The 24736-nt window shown below is 37.4% G+C and overlaps 1 protein-coding gene across 1 annotated transcript in view; it reads right to left on the reverse strand.

Annotated features, from left to right (window-relative positions):
- Positions 1 to 288: 288 nt before the first annotated feature.
- The window catches only part of mtmr7.L (myotubularin related protein 7 L homeolog), a 29781-nt gene continuing 5333 nt past the window's right edge, over positions 289 to 24736 (reverse strand). The window contains exons 4-14 of the mRNA XM_018230243.1: positions 23121 to 23278; positions 20796 to 20924; positions 18362 to 18496; positions 17277 to 17409; positions 10108 to 10217; positions 9352 to 9477; positions 8357 to 8406; positions 7747 to 7947; positions 6882 to 7016; positions 4971 to 5097; positions 289 to 3632 (exon numbers count right to left, since the gene is read on the reverse strand). Of these exons, the coding sequence (XP_018085732.1) occupies positions 3276 to 3632; positions 4971 to 5097; positions 6882 to 7016; positions 7747 to 7947; positions 8357 to 8406; positions 9352 to 9477; positions 10108 to 10217; positions 17277 to 17409; positions 18362 to 18496; positions 20796 to 20924; positions 23121 to 23278 (1661 nt within the window). The 3' untranslated portion in view covers positions 289 to 3275. The remainder of the gene's footprint in view (positions 3633 to 4970; positions 5098 to 6881; positions 7017 to 7746; positions 7948 to 8356; positions 8407 to 9351; positions 9478 to 10107; positions 10218 to 17276; positions 17410 to 18361; positions 18497 to 20795; positions 20925 to 23120; positions 23279 to 24736) is intronic.

Here is a 24736-nt window from a genome sequence, read left to right on the forward strand (position 1 = left end):
TTTTTCAGTGAAAATTCCTAGTGTTTATATAAGTGGGTGCCTAAGCCATTTGGTATTATATATATATATATATATATATATATATATATATATATATATATATATATATATATATATATATATATATATATATATATATATATATATATTTATGTGAGTGTATGTAAGGCCAGCCTGGGGCAGTCATTTCAAATTCTCTCTGGATACAGTGTTCCAAACCAACATGGCCTTGCAAATCTCTTGCACTTTTACAACATTCATCCGTAAGAAATATTAATTAGGCACATCTGAGGAATATTTTGGGCCTTTATTATACACAAAAAGGTGCACTGACATTTTCTATTATATACATATTTACACTGGTCCAACTACACATTAAATAAATACAAGTGGATTCCTTAAAGTAAACATACAGAATATGACATTCTACACATCTTATATTGAAATATTTAGCACTTTATATATTCTCACCTATATATATATATTATATATTCACAAAACAATATATACAGTACAAGGACATGGGTTTTATTAAGCACATAAAACAGAATATAAATAAAACCTCTTACTTAAAGCTTATGCAAAAATGTAACAATAAAATACAAGACGGCAACTGAATATTGTGTCACCCCCAGGTCTCCCGTCAATTTAACTGGCCTCCATTGTGGCTCATTATTCTGCACAAAATCACATATACCATAGCAGACATATACCATGCCATATAACAATGTCACATTACTCAGAATGTTGTTCCTAGCACTTCTGAAATTTACATTATTTACTTTTTGCTCAGTGTGACAAGAGTGATCAAGCAGGAACGGCTCCGGAGACAATTCTTGCTTCTTTTTGCCATTGTCTGGCTCTTGTCCAGGTCAAATATCACGGGAGGCTCAGGTATAAATACGGCTGATATCATCAAATCTATGTAAAGAATTGTAATCTGCAGAATAAACAGTATATGGCCCCATTAAGTAAATGGCGTCCAATAAGCTACAGTTAGGATCTAGTGGCTCAAAATCCTTCAAATTGGTTTGGGTCTGGTGTAAACAACGTCCACTCACAGCACCTGTCATTTTTGGGCTCCTCATCCCTTTGTTATTGGTGGGATAGTGGTTCCTGCAGTCCGCTTCTCCCCCAGTCCCATCAGAACATGTCAGAGATGAGCTCAAAAGTCCCTTATCAACTCTAGGTGGGGTCAGGCCTGGGTTGAGGAGGGGCAGGTTAGGGTGGGTGCAAGTAGGAAAATGTCCAGCCCATGCATCACTATTAGGAAGATATTTGTTGAGTAAAATGAACACTGGAGAATTTGGGAGTTGCCTAGTTATGCCAACCATTTGTGCAGAGAATATTTAAATGTGATATAATATGCCTAGCTAGATATTTGCTTAGCACCATAACATGGGACTTTACCTATGTTCCCACACAACCCACTGAATGTTAGAAGTATTATAAAAGCCTTTGGAATGATTCTAACCAGAGACTTAATCTCTGTACAGCAGAACCTGAGAACTTGTAGGGGCCCAGAGGAGAAGTAGGTCCTAAGTAGGCCCTAAGAGCCCTCGTTCCATCCCCAACCTCTTCTATCCTCCATTGTTCGTGCCTGCCTGAGCCAGTCAAATCATTCACACAAGGCTTGGGGAAGGGGGTCCTACAGGTGTTACATTGGATCATCACAGGGGACCCTGAAACTTTTTTTTGCTGGGGCCCTGGCCGAGATAATGTACCCGACTAGCAAGAACAAGAGGCAGTCCATTTCCAGATACTAACAGACAGAGATGGCACTGCCATAACGATTTCACTTTCAGCACAAGCTCGACACCCAGGCTGTAGGTGAAATATATGAGGGAGGCCGAAACTCCCGAAACACTGTATAGTTCCACAAGCAAGTCAAGATGCAAAGAGCACAATAATTGTGTCTTTACACAGGCCACAGATATGGAGGCCAAATATCCAAGCCTCAAGACAGTCAAGTTAAGTTCTATTTCATATGTTTGTTGTAAAAGATGATTGTCCCGTTCTGAAATTGTCTGTGGCAAAAGCTATGAAAACAATAAAGCTCTCCTTTGATGAAATGGAAAAGCTGATTTCTAGTATGTAAACATCATTTTTGTTCACTGTGAATGGTCAAGAGAAATCTGTAGATTCCAGCAGCAGCTCTCACATTTCAGCATTTAAAGGGGATGTAAAGTCAAAAAAAGTCATGTTTGTTTCTCACTAAGGCTCACCTCAATAACAAACAACCACACATTCTGCTTTTCCTGCCTTCCAGAACCCGGAGCGGTGCTGAAGCTTGGCTGTCAGTAGTCAGTGCCAGTAAGAAAAAGAGGCAACCAAACTGCAGAAGACTAAGGTACAGATTTTCTAATTAATGTATATTGACTTGAAAAAGGGATCAGTTCCCAAAACATGTCGTAAGAAAACACCAATAAAGGGTGATTGCAGATTAAGCATTGCTGATTCCTGGTCTGTTTCTACCTCTACAATTTTGGTTAGCTATCACACGCTGGATGGTGTTTTGAAAACAGCAGGTCCACATCAGTTCTGTTTTTTTCACTCAGCTATTTTTGAGTCATGTCCCCGCATGCATGGGGTGTTAAAATGAGAAACATTAAGTATTGTCTTGCTGACAATTCATGGGGTACTGCAGCAGCTGACAGTTACAAGCTAACCAAGAATAACCAAGCAGCAGTTCACAACGAGACCACTTGCAGCCACAAAAATTGACTTTAAATGTGAAAAGATTAGTGAAAGTGTAAATACGTACCACAGGGCTGAATACCCTGCAACTGTAGTAAACGTAGAGCAAGATTTCCCAAATATATTATTAAAACCCAGTAACAGAATGTAGAATCTCAACTTAGATCTAACACAGGGAGGTTGAAGAGATATTCCATGGGAAATGTCATTCCCTGTTATACTTACAGAAGAAGAGAAGGAAATATTTTTCAGCCGTACACGTGGGCAGGAATTTAAATGAGATTTACAGTCGACAAATCTGTGACATCACTGAATGGTGTATGATCTACTCCATATATGAAAGCAATGGAAGCTGAACTAGATGTAGATTTGCATGCCACACTTATGGTCAGTTACTTCTACCTACTTTGCTGCATGGATTTCAAACATAAATATTTCCAAGATTTGATCCTAAATATCATTTTCAGTAATGTCACCTATTGAAGCTGAACCCAGTAACCTGTTGTGAGTTAAGCAGCGTAGTTTGCCTGTTTGGGCCGTTACATATCCTATACCCAATGTAGCTCTTTTAATTGGGATTAAGCATTGAGGAACATGGCTTCATCGGAATCAGGGTCTTTGCCGCTGTCTTCGCTTGGTAATGAATCACCTCCGCTTGGTGACCTGCAACTCAAATCCTCCACCCCCGATTCTTGGTCACTGTTTGCAGATAGGTCCGGATCTGAGCTCTTCAAGTTTTCCTGAGTAAGAATGAGGGCGGAATCCTCTTCACCCTGGGAAGGGCTGCGGGAAGGGAAGGACTTCAGGTTGCTGCTATAATCCTGGGGACTGTTAGCAGAGGTGTAGGCAGTAGCACTAATCTGCAACTTGTCTCCGTGTCCTTCATCAAAATTCTTTGTGCCATTCAACTGCTGGCTCTCAAATTTTTGCCATCTCTAAAATCAAGAAAATCAAATACTTATCCCTATATACATCTATATATCCATACATATATTTAATATAAATTATATCAACCCCTAAACTACAAATAGCACCCATTATCTTATACACATAAGTAGCATTGTCTAACGGTGCTTAACGACACTGGGCAAATCTGTCCAAGCGCAGTTCCCACAGCTGCTAATCAGCTTTGATCAGTTTATATCTCTATAGGTGGAATAATGCATTGGTTGCTATGGCTAACAGTATGGTGCTGGATTTTCCCAGTATTAGTAAATAAGCCCCCTCTTTTTACACCTTTTCTGAGAATTGGGCTCTAGATGAGAAGCAGTTTAAAAGGATAAAATTAGCAATAATCTCAATATTGACCAACACTGCCACCAGCTGGCAAGAAATAGTGTGTGTGCTTCCATCTCCCAGACACAGTAAATGCCCCATTGGAACTGACGAGAGACTTCTCCACCAGTCACATAGTGAGTTAACCTGCTCTCCAGTCCAAATTAAGAATTTAGGCTTATACAATGTTTCCAACATGAAGAGGGATATTTCAACTTTCAATTGTTACACCACGAGGGTCATATAGGAGAAAGAAACCAGTACATAGTGAATAAATTATCCTCTCTTGTAAATATTATAAGTTACAGAGGAGTTCCATGATTATATAAAACACAGGTCAAGGAACTCCGAGGTGACTTCTAACATCCTCATATTTTGCAACAGGGGGTACTTTATTTATTATAATACACAAGTTTCAGTGAGTCATGTGACAGAAATGACATCACTAAGCTCCAATTATAACTGATGACATCACTACACACCATTTATAAGATTATAATTTACAGGATATTCATGGCTCTTGTGTATTATACTGCAATACATGTATTGAAAGGATTAGTTCACAAAATACAGGCTACTTATAAACATCTGGTAAAAGCAGCACATTCTAATAAAGCAATAGCTCAATGCATTTCACGTGGTACCTGCCACGCTTTCAAGTGTGACACTTGGAGATGGAGGCCCACACTCTTGTAAAAAGTGTTATCACACTTGTCCTACATGTCCTACAGACATACAGTACTGCATTATTTTTTCTTTATTTCATTTTTTGTGTGCTTACTTACTGTAAAGTTTTATTTGGGCATTTGTATTAGTGGATAATACAGGGCCATGTTTCTTATTTGCCTTTTTGAGTTATTTAGCATTTGTATGGCCTTATAAACACACTGACAATGATTATTAAGATGAACTGATTATAGTCATGCACAGCATCACTTCTACTCATGCATGCATACAGCTCAGCTGCAGAATTCCCCTACATGTAAATAAGCCACTACCTTTTGCATGAACTCCAGTTCCTCCTCTAGCTGCTGGGTCTCTTCTTTTACTGCCTGGAGGAAGTCTGTCACAGACTGACGAGGGTGCATGCCTTTCTCAAAGCGATTGTACAGACCCCTCCAGAACCTGCAACAGCATGAAACATAGAACAACTAAAAAACCAACCATCAACATCTGAGGCTCAAATATGTTTCTGTTTTTAAGAAGCCTAACAAATTTACCAGCCTTATATGCAGATACATAGGACAGTTCTGAAGGGCCGGCCTGTATATCCAGCTCTCAAATCATATCATAGACCTTGCAATGAAGTGTAAGTAGCTAGACCCAGAGATGACATCTTGGCTTTCTAATGATGTGAAACTCTACTCTGCAACTGTTTGACACTTTAAATAATTGTTACGTTTGGCCTTTAATCTACATATGTACAGTATTCACAATAAATAATTTTTCACAATATTATGTAATGCTAATTGCACCCATGCTATTTGCAATCAGTTTGCCCCTACCATACTTCTAGTTCTTTCCATATCTGTAACATATGCATTCCACACAGTTGTGAGATACTCTGGGAATGATGCTATGGCAGTCCTTGGAGTTCATTTGTGCTTTACAGGCATCATAGTGTGCTCCACTTTGGGCATGTAAGTGTGACATTTATGCCCTTTTTATATTTTTTTTATAACAAAGATATTGTTTTGCCATGGGTTTTTAAGAATGTTTAAAATGTTTTGTGTTAATAAACCATTTTTTTCCCATTTAAATAAATACCAGAAATGTTTCTTGGTTTTTATTGATCAGGTGGGTTAAACAATCCCATTGGGGTGAGGACCACATTGGCTTGTTGATATGGCCCTCGTCCTAACAGCCTGCGTTTACCGTCATTGTGATGGTTAATGCCCAATGGCCAAATGATCATATCAGCCTGATAAAGCTCACCATAGCATATTGGGGAAGAACTTTAAATGTATGACCAATCCAAGTATCTAAATCTCCCAGAGGGTGAACCTATTTAGCTATTAAAGAGCAAGAATTACAGTCACTTATTCAATCACTTAGTCATTTGGTCTGAAGCATTTACTGAATAGCAAAAATAAAGCTATTAAACATTGTAGACCATGAAGGAAGAAGTAGCTTTTAAGTTAAATGTTTTTAAAGTGGACCTGTCACCCATAAATATAAATCTGTGTAATAAAAGTCCTTTTCAAATTGAACATGAAATCCAATTTCTATTTTTTATTAAAGCATTCATAGCTGTTGTAAGCTCATTTAAAAATCTCAGCTGTCAATCAAATATTGTCTGCCCCTCCTCTATACCTTGGGCATAATAACAGGACAGGCAATTACTTTCACTTTCCATTCAGCACTTCCTAGATGTAACTGCTCTCCACATATTCCCCTGTTCTCTTCACCATTTAATTGTGTAGCCAGGGCATGGGGATGGACATCAGGTCCCCCATTCTGGTGCACAAACAAGATTCTGAGATGATGCAAGGCTTGTCTTAATAACAGTGTCCACAAAATGGCTGCTGCCTGCTTGCTATAATTATGAATTCCCAGACTGAAGGAAACAAGATTCAAATAATTAATCATTTTACTTGACTAATGTGATAAAATAGGATTTTGAATGTTTTTTATGGGTGACGAGTAGCATTCTAAACTTTATGTAGGTGAGTGGGGTCCCTCTATCATCAATGTGGTCATGCGTCAACATATATATGTTTTCTGCAGTTTCATATTATACCAGACAGAAAAAAAGTGCACAATGCAGCAGACCAAAGGAATCAGAGACATACTGTAGCTTATGGGAAGACAGTCGCAAAGAGAAAAACATCTCCACTTAAGTTTCACGGGGCACTTTCTGTAAAAATAGCTCAAATTAAGCCATTGAAGACATGTATTTATGGACATACTTGAAATTAAAGGGGGAAGTGTTAGGCCTCAGGGTTCCCTGCGTCTGACTGTGATCTGCTCGGTACAGTGGGTTCATATAGTCCAGGCGCTGCTTCCACAAGTACGACCAAAGTGAGTAGGTTTTCTCATGGACTCTGGCAAAGAAGCAAATGATCAGCTTATATTAGTAAGATCTTTATATAATGACATGACATAGTAAGTAAAATGACATAGAAAGTATTTGGTTTGCACAAATCTTCAAAAAAATATTTACAGTTATTGTTTTACTGGAATATTTACCCCTGGGATATAATAAAGGAACTTATGTAAATACAGGGGAATTAAGTTTATCATGTATAAATTAACTTTTAGTATGATGTAGAGTGTGATATTCTGAGACAATTTGCAATTGGTTTTCATTTTTCATTATTTGTGTTTTTTGAGTTATTTGGCTTTTTATTCAGCAGCTCTCCAGTTTGCAATTGCAGCAGTCTGGTTACTGGGGTTCAGTTTATCCTAACAACCATGCATTGATTTGAATAGGAGACTGGAATATGAATAGGAGAGGACTGAATAGAAAGATGAGTAATAAAAAGTAGCAATAACAATAAATGTGTAGCCTTACAGAGCATTTGTTTTTAGATGGGCACAGTGACCCACAGTTGAAATCTTGGAAGAGTCAGAAGAAGGCAACTAATCCAAAAACAATAAAAAAGAAAACATGAAGGCCAATTAAAAAGTTACTTAGAATTAGCCATTCTAGAACATACTAAAAGTAAACGTAAAGTTGAACCACCCCTTTAAAGAATTACAGCAATGCATGAAGGGAGTAAACTTGTTTCCAATATTTGCCACTGTTGTCAAAAACATGACTAATGAGCTTACCTAATTTCTCTCCTCTCTTTCTGGCAGTTGCATAGGAAATTGCCATATTGGCAGGAGTAAATATGATGATGAATATGAACCAGAAACCTCTCATTAAACTCAAATGCACACGGGAACTGTTCCATCAGTTGCCAAACGCACTCTATAAACTGATCGATCACTGGGGACACTTCCTTTGGGTCACCGTCCAAATTTCCATATCTGAAATATAAATACTTCATCAGAATATGTGTGTGTGGATAAAGGAAAAAATATTAGTACTGATTATTTTCTTGATATGAAGATATATTGAAGGGAAAGTTTACTGCTTTATTCAGCATTGATCCAAACTGAGGCTTCTCAGATAAGTAGAAGTCCAAGTACCAAACAAGGAGAAGCTTCAGTTTCCCTGTTCAGCTGAAGAAATACCAAAGCAAAAACCATAGATTTTTCATGATTAACAAGGTGATGGTCCCTACATGTTCAATCCAACCAAGGCTTCTCTATTATAAAGTGCATTACTCCTTCTGGTCAGACTGAGCATGCAGGATCATAGCCTTGCATAGGCCATAAATGAAATTAAAAAGCTAAGTGGAAATGATATGAATATAATTAGTGTTGCCAGATTTACCTGTGATTGAATTTATGACCAAATGAAATCCAGTCTTTTTCAATTAAAACCTAGAAATAAGAATACACAGTAAATATAACAATGCCAACAAAGCTTACAAAATGTCAGCATCTGAAGAGAAAAAAACATAAAGATGTGTGCATGTTGAGTTATAACTGTCGTCAAAGTTATCCCAAAGTAATTATTACTGCAACCTTTTGTGGGTGTAACAGTCCTGTGTTAATTCATATTCATTTTCCATATCATCATTTAGCTGACTTTAGTCTGCTCCTCTTTAGAAAAGCTACACAGAGACGATCCATCATGCGGTGTTTGATTTCTCCTCCCTGGCTATCTTCTATAAGGAAGGCAGGGAGGAGAAATCGAACACCGCACGATGGATCGCCCCAATCACTTTCTGAAGAGGTGTGCAAGCACAGTTTCGGTAAGTTATTTCGTAATACTTTTTTGACTTTTTTTTTACAAAGACTTTGCGATTTTAAAGTTTAATTTGTCTTGGTGTTTTTTTTTTCAATGTATACTAATGAATTTTTTGCTCTAGATGCTGAATGGGTGTGGTATGCTGATGTTATTGTGAGGATTAATAGTAGAGTTTCATGACCATATAAAAACACGAGGCCGAAGGCCGATAACTTATAATATCCGTATATTTTACATGAGGGGGTACTTTATTCACTATATAAACTATATAAACAAACTACATAATATATATAGATATATATATATATATATATATGTATATACATAGATATAACACTTAATGATGCGGTCACTTTATTGAGGCACTGTCACTTTAAGTATATTTATGGCCATTGTCCCTTTAAAGGACCAGTAACATCAAAACAATTTGTTAGTATACATTGAAAAAAAAACACCATCTTTATATTTGAATACTATTAAATACATTTTCAATTGATTTGCTACAAGTCCTGAGAGTGTGGGACCTGGTTCTTGACCATATATATTTATTTATTTAGTCAGTCAATCCAACTTACCATAAATCCCTTTATGGTTCTGTAATATGGATCAAGCAGAAGACTGGCAATAGAGCAAACCTGGGCTGTCCGGTCCCATCCATCTGAGCAATGGACAAGAACACTGGCTCCTTCTTCTGTCACAGCCTTACAGAAAAGGGAACATTTTTAACGGGGATATATATATATATATATATATATATATATATATATATATATATATATATATTATATAAGGTATGGATGGAGAGACATGAAATCAAGTTAATGTCTCTGTATTAATATAATTTGATACAAACTACATGTAAGAAAATTAAAATTGAGTGGCAGGCAGCTAACAAAACAACATTCATTAACAAATAAAAAATAGCTTATCCATACAGCTCTCTGCTAGACACTTCCATAATCTTATCTCTAGTCAAATTAGGCAAATGTAATTTTAACGAGCACCAGAAAGTGATTCAGTGAAAGCAGTGAAATAACAGCAATGGTTGTATAAATATTTTTACAAAGTAATACTAGTTACACCAGGGCATTAACAGGTTTGGTATTTAAAAAACAAACCTGTTTTCGGACATTGGGCCAGATTACATTAGATGAGACAAAAACTCAAATTCCAGGCGTTCCCATGGACTTTAATGGAGTTTTCACATGTTTAAGCATGAGATTTGTTTTTCTCATTAAATTAAATCTGCTTGGTTATTAGTAAAGTAGCACATGCAACATTTACATTTCCCTCAATCCATGAACTAAATACATTTAAAAAAAATGACTTACCTTTGCTATGAAAATCCCAGCATCGATAATTGCTTTGATGTGCTTTAGCCAACCAGAGGATTCCAGTCCCCAAAGGAAGTCTCCCATAGAAGGAGATCGGAGCTCGCAAACTATGATTTGAAAAAAAAAGGTTTCAGGTTGTACCTTTCAGTTTGTTGTTACCTATTCCCAGCACTTCCTTAGTTATTTAGTGGCACAGGTATGGAATCCATTATCCGGAAACCTCCAAATCAGGGGAAGGGCATCTCCCATAGACTCCATTTTAATAAAATATTGTTTTATAAGACTTAAGATATGGAGATGCAAAATACTGAAAGACCCCTTATCTGGAAAGCCCCAGGTCTCTGTGCTCGGGACATTTCACATTTTACCTGCTGGAGAAGCACCTACAGTTAGAGTTGCCACCTGGCCGGTAAAAATGATGGTTGATCCCAATGTTATTAATATGTAAAAAAGATAAATATATAGGAAGGCCGGTATTATATTTCCAGAAAAGGTGGCAACCCTACCTACAGTATATACAGACAAAAATTCAGACGGCTCAAATGCACTTGCACCCAATGTTTGTGAAATGAGGGGCAATAATATTCATTATAAATATAATATGTTCTGTAAAATATCATTTCCAGCTAGCCCAGTATAAACAATTAAAAAATGCACACTACATAACTATGTAAATAGTGCTAATTAAAAGTATTGTAAAATGTATTTTATTACTGCAAGAGCATATGAGATATTTGGGGAGAGGGGGGGATGGGTAAAGACTGATACCCATTAAAAAAGAAAAACAAAACCTATGCAATCTATTACTGGAAGTAATGTACCAAACAAATAAATAAACTGCACTTGTTGTATAACCTTGAGTGATCTTAAAAGGCTTCACACCACTCATGCAATGTCACTCAGTTGCATGGTGAAGCGTTTTAAAGGAGAACTAAACTGGCTAGAAATGACTTATTTTATATACTGAACTTATTGAACCAGCCTAAAGGTTGTTTTGCTTGTTATATAAGATGATGCTACAGGGATGATTATGCTAATTGTGCTGGTTCTGAGCTGCCATGTGCCAATAATCTGAATGAATTAATAATCAGCCTTATATTGTGATATTCCCCATGAAATATTCAGCATATTGCGGTCCCTAAGCTCAGTAAGTGACAGCAGCACAGAGCATGTGCATTGAATCAGCAGAAAAGAAGATGGGAAGCTACTGGGGTATCTTTGCAGACACAGATCTTTACTGCTAAACGGCTGTGGTTGCCTTGGGCTGGTACAGAAGCCCAAAACATTATGTACAACATTTCTAGTTAAGCTTTAGTTCTCTTTTAAGATTAGTCAGCTAGTCCACTTTTATTTTCAGTAGCTACTGTATACCATGACCTACCATGCAGGAAAACATCAGACATAATGCACTATATTCATGTGCAACAAGTTCCATACATGGAGATAAATATCTGCTACTTCTATCATGCTAGAAATAGGTCTGTTTTCAGTAGAGCGGTACAGAAAAAAAGGCAAAGACAGAGATTCTACCCTGCACCACATGCCAAGGTGACCAGAAATACTGAGTACAGTGTGCTGGCTGCAGAAAGCAAAATAGATTATTATAGATATAGATTATAGATCAGTAAACGAGAATAGATCTTTGTGCCTAGATACCACATCCACTTAAATATGCATTCATTGCCACAACACCTATCCTGCATTCCCTGGGCAATGTGTTGTTACCAGAGGGTATTTAAGCTTAGAGCTTAACTTTTATTAAAAGAAAATCCTTAGAAACACAAAACAACAGGGGAAAACAGAACAAGTGGTATCAATATGTGTAAGTACACAACAATGTATGAAAATTTGTATTTGTATAGCGCTCCTTTAGGACAAAGCACTGTACAGCAGAACAATAAATTAGTAGCATAAACATTATAACTACAAATAAGTATAAAAATACAACGCACATAAATACAAAGTATAGTTGCATATTAAGTGCTTATTGTCAAGGAGACAAAAAGATGGAGGTCCCTGGCCCATAGGGCTTACAGTCTAAAAGGGAGGATAACATACAGACACAAGTGGTAATCAGTGAGTGAGGACTAATACAATCAGTTTCTGGAATGGGAATGTTGTTGTATCATTGGCCTGAAGAGACAGTACTGAGATCTGAATTCTGGGCACCAGGTCATGAAAGAGAGTATATAGGGTATGACAAAATATACTATTCTCACATTAGCACCTAAGTACCCAGTACAGTCACCATTCTAACTGTGTGCTATATATGCAATAAAGGAGACTCTATGTACAGCTTTAATGCCACCGAATTATTGCCCTGAATAGGTTGAGTACACCCAAACAGCAAAATGCTGGCTACAGCAATATAATTTTGTCTAAAAATTAGAAGTCTTCCAAATTAGTAAATAACCTTTTTTATCCCTGCTGAAATTTTAAAAAAAAACGAAATAACTAAGGGGCAAGCATGTCTACTCTAGACTATCGCTTTGTTGAGTTTTAGTTCTCCTTTAAATGCAAACTTGTAAAAGTAATGGAATTATGTAGGGCTAAATATTCCAGTGTGAGTGGCTCTAGGAACATATAGACAAATCTTGGCCACAGCTCTGCTTCCCAGAGGATATACCAGATATTCACCCATGCTCGGGGACATTCTTCTAGTGTCCTGCAAGGTAAAAACAATTGAACGAACTCCTTAACCTGCTTCTTAAACAAAACAACCCAGGGAAGAGGAAGTTACTTTTACTAAATTCCAACGCTATAAAAAAAAAATAATGTATATTATTATTAGAATATTTTCAGGCTGACAAAAGCTCCAACAATATCACAAGGCTTCCATAATAAACAAAGCGGAACCGGTGTTTAGGAGGATTATTTGCATAACTGGGACTGTGTTAGAAATAACAATGCACTGCTGCACTTCCGCTTGCAAACAATGAGCGTCAAGCTGAGTGAGGAGGATATCTCAGAACTTCACAAAGATCCATTAAGATCAGCTGATAAATGTATGAAAGGCACACCTGATGTGCGCTGACCCCTCCCAAGCACAGTCTGGGAATTCGGATTTTTGCCAGTGGGACAGACAATTCAAAGTTGTGTAAACCAGTCGCTACTACGTTTTTAGAATTGTGACCCTTTCTCCTCCATATCTTAATTTGGGAAGTTTATTGTGAAATACAATACTTGCAAGTAAACACCCTTATCTGGAAACCCATTATGCAGAAAGCTCTGAATTACGGGAAGGCTGTGTCAAATAAACTTCATTTTAATCAAATAATTCTAATTTTAGTATATTCTAGTAATTTCTTTTTCAGAGTAATAATAAAACAGTACCTGGTACTTAATCCCAAATAAGATATAATTAATACTTATTCGAGGAAAAACAATCCTATTGGGTTTAACTAATGTTTTAATGATTTTTAAGTAGACTTTTGAGATCTAGATTAATATAAAAACCCCTTATCCGGAAAACCCCAGGTCCCGAGCATTCTGAATAACAGTTCCCGTAACTGTAGTTAAATATTCAGTTTAAATAGTCATTTGTATCCAGGAGGAAAGAATTCATTAAATCACTGAAACATTCATACATCACAACCCATCAAGATATGTGGGGTCATTTCCAACATGAATTCTAAAGTTAAACGGATACTGTCATGGGAAAACTTGTTTTTTTCAAAACGCATCAGTTAATAGTGCTGCTCCAGCAGAATTCTGCACTGAAATCCATTTTTCAAAAGAGCAAACAGATTTTGTTATATTCAATTTTGAAATCTGACATGGGGCTAGACATATTGTCAGTTTCCCAGCTGCCCACAGTCATGTGATACTGTAATTTTACCATGACAGTATCCCTTTAAGGGGTTATAAGTAGGTGGTCCTCCTCTATCCATTTACTCCAAATTTTCACGTTACTATTGCTCCCTCTAGCTTTACAGAGCAAGCCCTCAAGAATACACAGCTGCTTAACTTCACCATAGGGCAAAGGATTGGTGTGGTGGATCTTTCCATTTTTGTGTAATAAGTTTCCTGGATATAAATAGACATTCACTGATGAATGAATATACAGGTATTTTGTGAGGCCTTCTTACAGGCTATAATCATGAGGTCTGAATCTGGCAAAATGTATAGAGTTGCTTCTAAGTTATCTATCATTTGAGACCGGTACAATGTGAAGGCTGTGCAATTCTAGACCGTATGAATATGGGAAGTTTGTTGTATGTGACATTCTGAAGAGGACGCAGGAAATATCAAGTGTAACTAAGACAGGGTATAATAGGCTTTGTGTAGACAATAAAGTTGCATCATCTGGGACCTGTAGTTAAGAGAAACCATTAATGGAGATTCTACAAGCTCTTCCTATTGATCATCATCCAAGGAACCCAAGTATCCTTTACATTTGTCCTAAACTCTATCCAGTGGTTTACTATATACCTTACCTTGTAATACAGCTAATATTCTAGATACAAGGCCTTTTAAGGTACCCTGTATCAGCTGGTCTTATTCTCCTCTATGTTTACACTAATGTCCCCTTGCATTTGGTATAGTCTCCATATAACTCTCTATTACTTGGAAATCCCCGATACACAGCAATTATTCAAATTAAACTGTTTATTAAGTAAACCTGACACAAAGTAGTCAGCCTGGACAAGCAACTGAATATAAAATCAGCTTCATACTAATTTCGAAATAAAGACAGAAAAGGCAGTTTTTGGCTTTCTTTGCCAAAAATATGGCCTATCTATGCCTCTTACTCATTTAGCATTCCGTTTGCCAGGCCATTAGTATAAATAGGAAATCTAAAAAATTTTTTAAAAAGAAGTGCTACTCCCAGATTGTACTTTTGGCCTTGTGCTTTTATTTACTGGGTCTCTTCTAATATTCTCACTGTTTCAGCCTATATATGAGGAGAAAGGCTTGACCTAGCGCAGGGCTGTCCAGTTGGAGGTCCACCAGCTGAATGTGTATAGCAACATCATTTTAATGTAATGAGGTACAGGCAGTATGACAATTAACTGGCCCACTACATGTAACAAGTTGGAAATAACTGAAAAGCATGCACGCTCTTTCTCTTGTACAGGAACTAAAACGGAAGAGCCTGGTTTGAAGCTAAATATGCTAGGGAGTTATTTAGTTAACTGTCAAAAGTCTCCCAGTGCAGCAACTATACACTATTAAATATCTGGGTCATTAGTTACCCACCTCCCCTGGCCAATACAACTCACCTTCTTGATTCCTCTGCTTCTTATTCTTACTCTATTCTACATATTGCTGTGCTGCCCCATGAATGGCAGAAATAAGCCTTTCAACCTACAGCAGCCAACTCCCAAGGCCAATCCCTACTCACCTTCCTCATTCCTCTGCCTCCTAATCATCCACTGCTGTAATTCATATGCAGTTTCATGTGCAGAAAGTAAGTCAGGATTGCACTTTAAAGTCAGTGGGACCAATCTGACCAACACACAGTGCTGACACATTTTTGGCTGGAGGATTCTGAGATTTCTAGTTCAAAGAATAGAGCCGTCTATTACAAACAATTATATTTTACAGTATCTGTGTACACAAAATCTATGTATTTTAATGTTACGCTGACAACAAAATATGAAAAAATATTTAAAGTTATGGGTCACCTTTAAGTTAACTGTTAGTAACTGTTCATATATTGGTCGCTCATTTAAATCTGTTGTTGCTAACATAATTTGGACTCTAGCAATCAGAAAGCTCCCGAAACTCCAAACTGAACAGCTGATGAACAAAGAGTTAAATAATTAAAAAACCACAAATAAAAAATGAAAGCCAATTGCAAATTGTCTCAGAATATCACTCTCTATATCATAGTAAAAGTTAGCTTAAAGATGAACAAAGCTAATTTAATGGCTTCCTCCCTTCAATATGGTCAATATGGTTTTCAGGGGCAAATTTTAAAAAAGAAAATGGTTTGTCTTCTAAAGGATATTGATCTATTTATTTTACAAACCAAAGGTTACTGACGCACAGGATCTAAATATAGTTGCGCATTCTTCCATGCTCCACTTTCTTGGAGATCGCATTACTAGATGTCACGAGAGGTCGCCGTTAAGGGGAAGCCATACAAATTAAGGAGCGGTGAATCCTTTATATCAGTTGTTTTGATGAAGTGAATATTCACAATCATAAAGGTGCATTTATTCCCAGTCTCTGGTTATTTTCAAGGAAATTAGCAGAGTCTGTCCATTGTGTGCCTATTATTACTATCCTTTATTTATGTAGCACAGACATATTCCTTAGCACTTTAGAGTTTAAACATCATTCATCTCAGTTCCTGCCCCAGTGGAGCTTACAATCTAAGGATCACAAGGGTAAATGTATATCAGGAGCCAACAATTAGGGATGCACCGAATCCAGGATTTGGTGCGGGATTTGGCCTTTTTCAGCAGGATTCAGATTCAGATGAATCCTTGTGCCTGGCCGAACTCAATATTAATCCTAATTTGCACATGTAAATTGGAGCGGGTACGGAAATCACATAACTTTTTTCCAAGGTTTCCTTTCCTGGCCGTAATTTGCATATGCAAATTCAGTTCGGTATTCGGCCGAATCTTTCATCAAGTATTCGGGCATTCGGCCAAATCCCAAATAGTTGATTCAGCCAAATCCCTATCAACAACCTGTTTTTGGAGAGTGGAAAGAAACTGGAGTACCCAGAGGAAACCCATACATGTACTCAATACAGGCATAGCATGCAAATAGGTAAACAGTCACAAGATGCACATTCTCTGTTTAAAAGGAAATGTATGCAAGTGTGAATATTCAATCAGTAGTGCAAAAGAAAAGCCAGCATTTCAGCCGGAAGCAAAAAAGAAATGGCTGGGAATAAGCTGCATTTCCAAATAAATCAATCACTCATATTTAGATCATGATGTTCTGCTGACAGAATGATACATGAATCCGTACAGAGGAATGTCCCAACCCCCATTCTGAGTATTTACTATTGATGGCTTTGTAGAGGCCTCCACAACCCTATGAAGTACATACAAAGGTTACAGTTAAGCTGAGCACAGAGAGCACTGTCTTTACCTATAACCGTGCTCAGTTTGGGTAAATAAAATAGCTTCCAGCAAGATCTCACCAGCTAGAAACTCCCACTGTCTAACAAGCATGCCTTAATAACCATACACACAAGGCTTTACCTTCCAACATTTTTTGCAGGCTGTTTCTCATGACGTGGATGTTTTCTATGCCAATAAACTGAAACTTGATATCGGAGTAGTTGTCTTCATTTTCGTAGCCTTTTCCTGCTGCTCTGTTTGCCATTGCATTGAGCTGGATACCGAAAACAAAAAAACACAAATAGAAGAAATAGCAGTTTAGCCCTGGTAAAGTGATCATTTTGAACTTTTATTATTTTATAGAGAATTACTGAAAAATCACTTGACATTTCCTATATACATGGCAAGTCTGTAAGAGTCCGGGACCCAGAGCGGCTGCTTTACTAACGATAAATATGTTCCTGTTTTCTTCCTCAGATACATTTTATTTACACCATAACAGAGGGTAAACCAATTTTGTTTAAAACCCATAACAGAGGGTAAACCAATTTTGTTTTAAAAGGAGTCGAAGTGGTTTCTTATCTTGCTTTCAGTTAAAGAAGTCCTAAGGATAAACAATCCCAGTTTTGAATTCTTAAATGATACAATGACAAGTGGAAGATAGACAACTGCATATGAAAACGTGGGTGTCAGCCTCTGCATATATAATCAGGAGTCTATTTTTAAACAGAAAAAAAGCTGCAGTAGAGTTGCCAGGAGGCAGAGCAGTTTTTGCATACATTATTTGACAATATAGTTAATTGTTTTGGTGTGATGTAGTAGTCACAGACCAACATTTCATTTGATGGAATATGCGCTTATTTGCTTATAATATACTGTTCTCTCCTTGGGAAATTGAGTTTCCAGATAGTTCTGCCCCTAGGAGACAATTATGTACATCTTCTGGAAGAACTAACATGGCAGAGTACATGTGGAGGTACACATAGTACATATGTAATTTCAACAGTCAACCTAGAATGGATAGTGCTAGCTTCTCCCTACTACATCCAATAAAATCCACTGTGTGCAGTGTGACCATAACCATTCATATCAAAATTACAAGTGATTGTACCAATAGACTGCAAAGACTGACCAGTAATCAGAGTTATGCCTACATTGAAATATTACTGTCAGATTAAAAAGTGAAAATTGATAATAGTGCTTCTCTATTCTACACTGCTACCTACCTTTGGTCGTGTATCAACAACATAAAGGAAATCACTTCCAGGATTTGCCTTTCTTATAGCCTGCAGCATCTGTTCATCCTCAAGGCACCGCGCACTGAATCCAGACAAGGGCTGACTACTTCGACAAATTGAAGCCTATATAAAAGAAAAAAGCAACAGTGGTTTCCTCACAGCTGTACAACATGATATGGCAGTCCCCATAAGCACTGTTTTTCTAAAACAAACAAAAAAATCTTTAACACTGTAGAAAGAAAATAAATGCAGGTTATATGCAAGTTATATGAACTCTCTCCAATAATGTCCAGGAAACAACACTGGCGTGTGTTCTTCTGCACACTCTCACACAATAAAAAGGTTGTTCATATTGTAGGTATGGGATCCTTTATCCGGAAGACTGCTATCCAGAAAGCTCCGACGGCCATAGACTCCATTATAAGCAAATCATTTTTTTCATTCATCTCAGTTCCTGCCCCAGTGGAGCTTACAATCTAAGGATCACTAGGGTAAATGTATATCAGGAGCCAACAATTAGGGATGCACCGAATCCAGGATTCGGTTCGAGATTCGGCCCGGATTTGGCCTTTTTCAGCAGGATTCGGATTCAGCCGAATCCTTGTGCCTGGCCGAACTCAATCCGAATCCTAATTTGCACATGTAAATTGGAGCGGGTACGGAAATAACGTAACTTTTTGTCACAAAAGAAGAATGTTTTCTTCTTTTAAAAGAAGAACTTTATCCAGAAGACTGCTATCCAGAAAGCTCCGACGGCCATAGACTCCATTATAAGCAAATAATTCAATTTTTTTTCATTCATCTCAGTTCCTGCCCCAGTGGAGCTTACAATATAAGGATCACTAAGGTAAATGTATATCAAGAGCCAACAATTAGGGATGCACCTAATCCAGGATTCGGCCAGGATTTGGCCTTTTTCAGCAGGATTCGGCCGAATCCTTGTGCCTGGCCGAACTCAATCCGAATCCTAATTTGCACATGTAAATTAGAGCGGGTACGGAAATCACGTAACTTTTCGTCACAAAAGAAGAATTTTTTCTTCTTTTAAAAGAAGAACTTTATCCAGGATAGACTCCATTATAAGCAAATAATTAAAAAAAATTTAAAATCATTTTCTTTTTCTCTGTATTAATAAAACAGTACCTTGCACTTGATCCCAACTAAAATATAATTTATCCTCACTGGAAGCAAAACAATCATATTGGGTTTATTTCATGTTTAAATGATTTTCAGTAAAAAGCAAAGAGAACCAAATTATGGAAAGATCCCTAATCCAAAAACCACAGGTTTCAAGCATTCTGGATAACAGGTCCCATATCTGTATCAGGAAAAATGGTTAATGTTTAAATTATTCTGCAGGAAAAGATGTTATACCCAACAACAGTATATTCTTAGGATTCTGTCCTGCTCCAAGCCTTAAGGAAGATAAATTAGTCTGCATACATATCATAATCATGCTGTAAGGACCCCTAAACAGCAGCTTTGTCTGTTGTCTGTACTGTCAGGAACAAGTGTTCTTTTCAAAATAAGTAACTGGTGAGTACAAAGCCATGCTATAATATACTGAATACCTGTCCCACATAGTGGTCAGTCTAGGCAGATTTTGGAGTAAGAGTGAAAGAAGCAGCTCTATACAGTAACAGTAGTTAAATATTTCTCATCTATGCTTCAAGTATTAAAACTAACTACACAGCCCAGTGTCACAAGCCTAAAATTCTTGTAAAATGTCGACATCAGGATAGTTGGTTCCGATACCTCAGCCTGACCTACATCATTACATCTAAACACATCTTATAGCACAGCTGTGTCTCCTTCCACATGTTTGCTGGGTGATCAGTGTAAGATTTTCCAGACAAATTGAATACAAATTGAGAGACGTGGATTGGCTTTTGTTTAGCAGGTGAGTTTCAGCTTTGAAAAAACAGTGATCAAAACTGTAGTAGATCAACAGGACTGTCCATTATATAAAATGGGAAATATCAGTGATGGCTGAACCGTGTCAACAAAATCCTGAGCCATCCAAATGACAATAAAATAAATGAAAAAAATTATAAAAAGGACATTGACAGACTTCAAGTGACCACGATGGCAATTTTTTCATTTGGATTTACTACTGGCGAGTGGCTAGGCCAGTGCCATATATACCTGTATCCCCTGCATTGACTTTGTATAAACATAGCAAGTAGCAATTATTGTAACAATATTTTGAAACCAGTTAACATACAAAGTATCAAAACTTATCCTTTTGTTGAAAAGACAAGTAAACATTAAACACTGACAAAGGCTGGGGTTTCGTTACCTAATAATCTTTATAGTACCCCTGTTTCATAATACGATTAACAACATTCATTATTATCCTTTTGCTGCTAATTAAAAAAATATATCTTTTCAAGTAGAAGAAAAAAAATAAACAGATACTTACATTGTTGTCTTGGTAGTAATATGAAAGAGTGGGAAATCTTCCCCTGCTCCGGAATTTTGAGCTGCCAACGATGATTGGCACAGTGGCAGATTTTGGTACGTAGATATCTGTAGGGTATGAGTCACATACCTAAAAACAAAACCGCATTTAGTAAGTCAAGATCATATATACTTCCTGCATTTGAGTGAATACATTCATTCATCATTTATAAATCTAATGCAAATATGTGTAAAAATGATCCATTACACATATCAACTAGTAAACCTCTGTATTTGATACTACTAGAACTGCTTTTTTTTGGTGTAACATTCAGGCAGACCCTTGTCTGTATTCAGCCAAAGCAGTAGAATGATTACGACAAATTATAGGGTGAATATACCTCTATATGAACTGCAACTAGGGATGCACCGAATCCAGGATTCAGTTCGGGATTTGGCCAGGATTCGGTCTTTTTCAGCAGGATTCGGATTCGGCCGAATCCTTCTGCCCAGCTAAACCAAATCCTAATTTGTATATGCAAATTAGGGTCGGGCGGAGAATCGCGTGACTTTTAGTCACAAAACAAGGAAGTAAAAAATGTTTCCCCTTGCCACTCCTAATTTGCATACGCAAATTAGGATTTGGATTGGTATTCGCAGAATCTTTTCCAAAAGATTCAGGGGTTCGGATGAATCCAAAATAGTGGATTGGGAGCATCCCTAACTGCAGAAGATAATATAACATACAGATAAAGCCCCACGGACATATGTTATGCTGTTGTGAGAATGCTGGCCCACCAATGACTACTTTCAACTATGTCCAATGGATACTGTTCGTTCAAGAGATTGAGCAGGTTAGAAAAATTGATCTGCCAAAGAAATAGGATGAGGATTTCTTTTGAAGGTGACGCTCAAAAGTTCTACCAAAGTAACACATAATAATAATAAAATAACAAAAATGCCTCCTTTACACAATATTTGTAATTAAAGTATTTCCTTACCCAATCTCCAGTTAAGTACTGATGCACTGAAGACTGGCAGTAATGACAACGTACCACTTGTACTATACTAATCCTATTGGTTGCCAATACAAATCAGTAGGGATGCACCGAATCACTATTTTGGATTTGGCCAAACCCCCGAATCCTTTGCGAAAGATTCAGCGAATACCGAATCGAATCTGCATATGCTAATTAGGGGTGGGAAGGGGGAAATTTTTTTACTTCCTTGTTTTGTGACAAAAAGTCACTCAATTTCCCTCCCTGCCCCTAATTTGCATATTCAAATTAGGACTCGGATTTGGTTCGGCTGGGCAGAAGGATTCAGCCGAATCCTGCTGAAAATGGCTGAATCCCGAACCGAATCCTGGATTCGGTACATCCCTGCAAATCAGTGACCAGGCAGGAAAGAGACCAAGCACTAGAAGCTGTGTTGTCATCACTTATTTTCTCTCTAGTTGCTTAAGAAAGGGTTAGGCAATCTCTTAAACCAGTGGAGTTTCCCAAATTCTATCATGAGGGTAAGCACATATTTTAATTAATAATAAAATTTAAGTAAGGCATTTTTGGCGATGTACAGGTATTGGAAATTCATCTTTCTTGGAATTTGCAAAAGTAGGACATCCTGGTAATCATCATCATCATTTATTTATATAGCGCTGTCAAGATACGCAGTGCTTAATGTAAACAATGGCTTTCAAAGACCATTTGCAAGTGGTATTTAATTTCAAGGATAATGTAACAAAAGGTGTGAATTTTAGGAGGTTTTTGTAACCCACGCAAGCAGCTTTTTGGTTGCTTTGGGTTACTACATCTGGAGCAAATTTTGCACCTTACATTAATTTATTTATTCAATCAATCAGTTAAACTTTTTTTTGCAGAAATTGTGACAGTTCAATCTGAATGTTTGGTTCCACAACCCCAGCACCTCGGTAGGTTTGTATGATAAACTGAAGTACGTGTATAAAGTGGAGACTAAACCTGAGAATAAAACAGCATATACAGGTACCTGGGACCTGTTATCCAGAATCTTCTTAAGTCTACTATAAAATCATGTAAACTTTAAATAAACCCAATAGGCTGATTTACCTCCAATAAGGATTACTTATACTTCTTACTTATTCGTTTGGATCAAGTACAAGGTACTGTTTTATTATGACATTGAAAAAATTTTTTTTAAAAGTTTGGATTATTTGGATAAAATTGAGTCTATGGGAGACAGCCTTTCCATAATTCTGAGCTTTCTGGATAAGGGGTTTCTAGATACCAGATCTCATATATGTACTTCAGTTAAACATTCCCTGGAGAAAAACAACAAAAAGGCCAAACGTGAAGGTCTCCTCACTTACTCTGTAATCTCGATTGACATCACTAATCTGCCAGAGACTTTTTGGAAGACCCATGCGATTGTATTCTTCATTCAAGTCAACCAGCTTCCAGCCTTCTTCCTGCTCTGCTTTGTCCAAATTTGGTTTGAAGGAGAAGCAATACAGCTCCTCATATTTAACTGAAAAAAATGAAGAAATACTATAAACTCTTACAAATAAGCAATTTAATAAGATTTTACAAAACAGAATTATGGAATTCAGTCTGCAACTGGTCACCCTCTATCTAGTGATAAACAACAAGGGCCTAATTTGCAGATGTAGCATGCAGAAAGCTGCTAATAAAAGGGATAAATGGGTCTTGTTCTGACATATATTATGCATATTGTTTCTAGAGCTAAACAATGCCCCTTAAGAATTATCTTGCAACATCCCTATAAGTTTGTCTGCAGGTAAATTGCTGTTCTTCTGGGAATCAAATGGCTATAATGGGCCAAACATGATCAGAATAGTCAGTCACTACCTGACTAAACCACAGTATATAAAGCAATTAATTATTTAAAATGTATAGTCATTGTGATCAGGGCCAGACTGATGGGTGCAGGGCCCACAGGGACTGCCACCCCAGGGGCCCCCGCTGTGCCCCTACAGGGGCCGCAGCCACCCGCCCTCCCCCGAGCGCATGTAAATAAAATTGTCATGGGAAAACATGTTTTTTTTTAAACGCATCAGTTAATAGTGCTGAAATCCGTTTCTCAAAAGAGCAAACAGAATTTTTTATATTTAATTTTGAAATCTGACATGGGGCTAGACATATTGTCAGTTTCCCAGATAACCCCAGTCATGTGACTTGTGCTCTGATAAACTCTTTACTGCTGTACTTCAAGTTGGAGTGGTATCACCCCCTCCCTTTCCCCCCACCCCAGCAGCCTAACAACAGAACAATGGGAAGGTAAATAGATAGCAGCTCCCTAATACAAGATAACAGCTCCCTGGTAGATCTAAGCACAGCACTCAATAGTAAAAAGCCAAGTCCCACTGAGAAACTTTCAGTTACATTGAGTAGGAGAAACAACATCCTGCCAGAAAGCAGTTCCATCCTAAAGTGCAGGCTCATTCTGAAAGCACATGACCAGGCAAAATAACCTGAGATGCTGCCAACACACCAATATTATAAATTTTAAAAAGAATTGCTGGTTCAAGAATTAAATTTTACATGGTGGTTATTTGCATTGTAAACAGTGTAATTTAGAAATAAAAACTACACCATAAAAATCATGACAGAATCGCTTTAATCCTACCTTTAACGCGTTGGGGAGGGAGCACCAGTGGGGTTTGAGTCCGACCCCGATTATGATTATAGTTCACATAATGTAAATTGCCCCTAGGAGGTGCTCAAAGTTGACGGATAGGACTAGTCAATAAAATCCAGCCGCACCCATGTTACAAAAGGCACAACATTTATCCAGCAGCAACTCATAGCAACCAATAGAATATTTGCTTTTAAACAGGTGACCAGAAAATGCTACCTGCCGATTGGCTGCTACGGGTTACTGCTCCTGGTCATACTGATTGTTGATCCCAATGTTATTAATAGGGGAAAAAAAAATATATAGTAAGGCCGGTATTTTTTTCCAGAA

The sequence above is a fragment of the Xenopus laevis genome, chromosome 1L (assembly GCF_017654675.1).
Source record: "Xenopus laevis strain J_2021 chromosome 1L, Xenopus_laevis_v10.1, whole genome shotgun sequence".
Lineage (NCBI taxonomy): Eukaryota > Metazoa > Chordata > Amphibia > Anura > Pipidae > Xenopus > Xenopus laevis.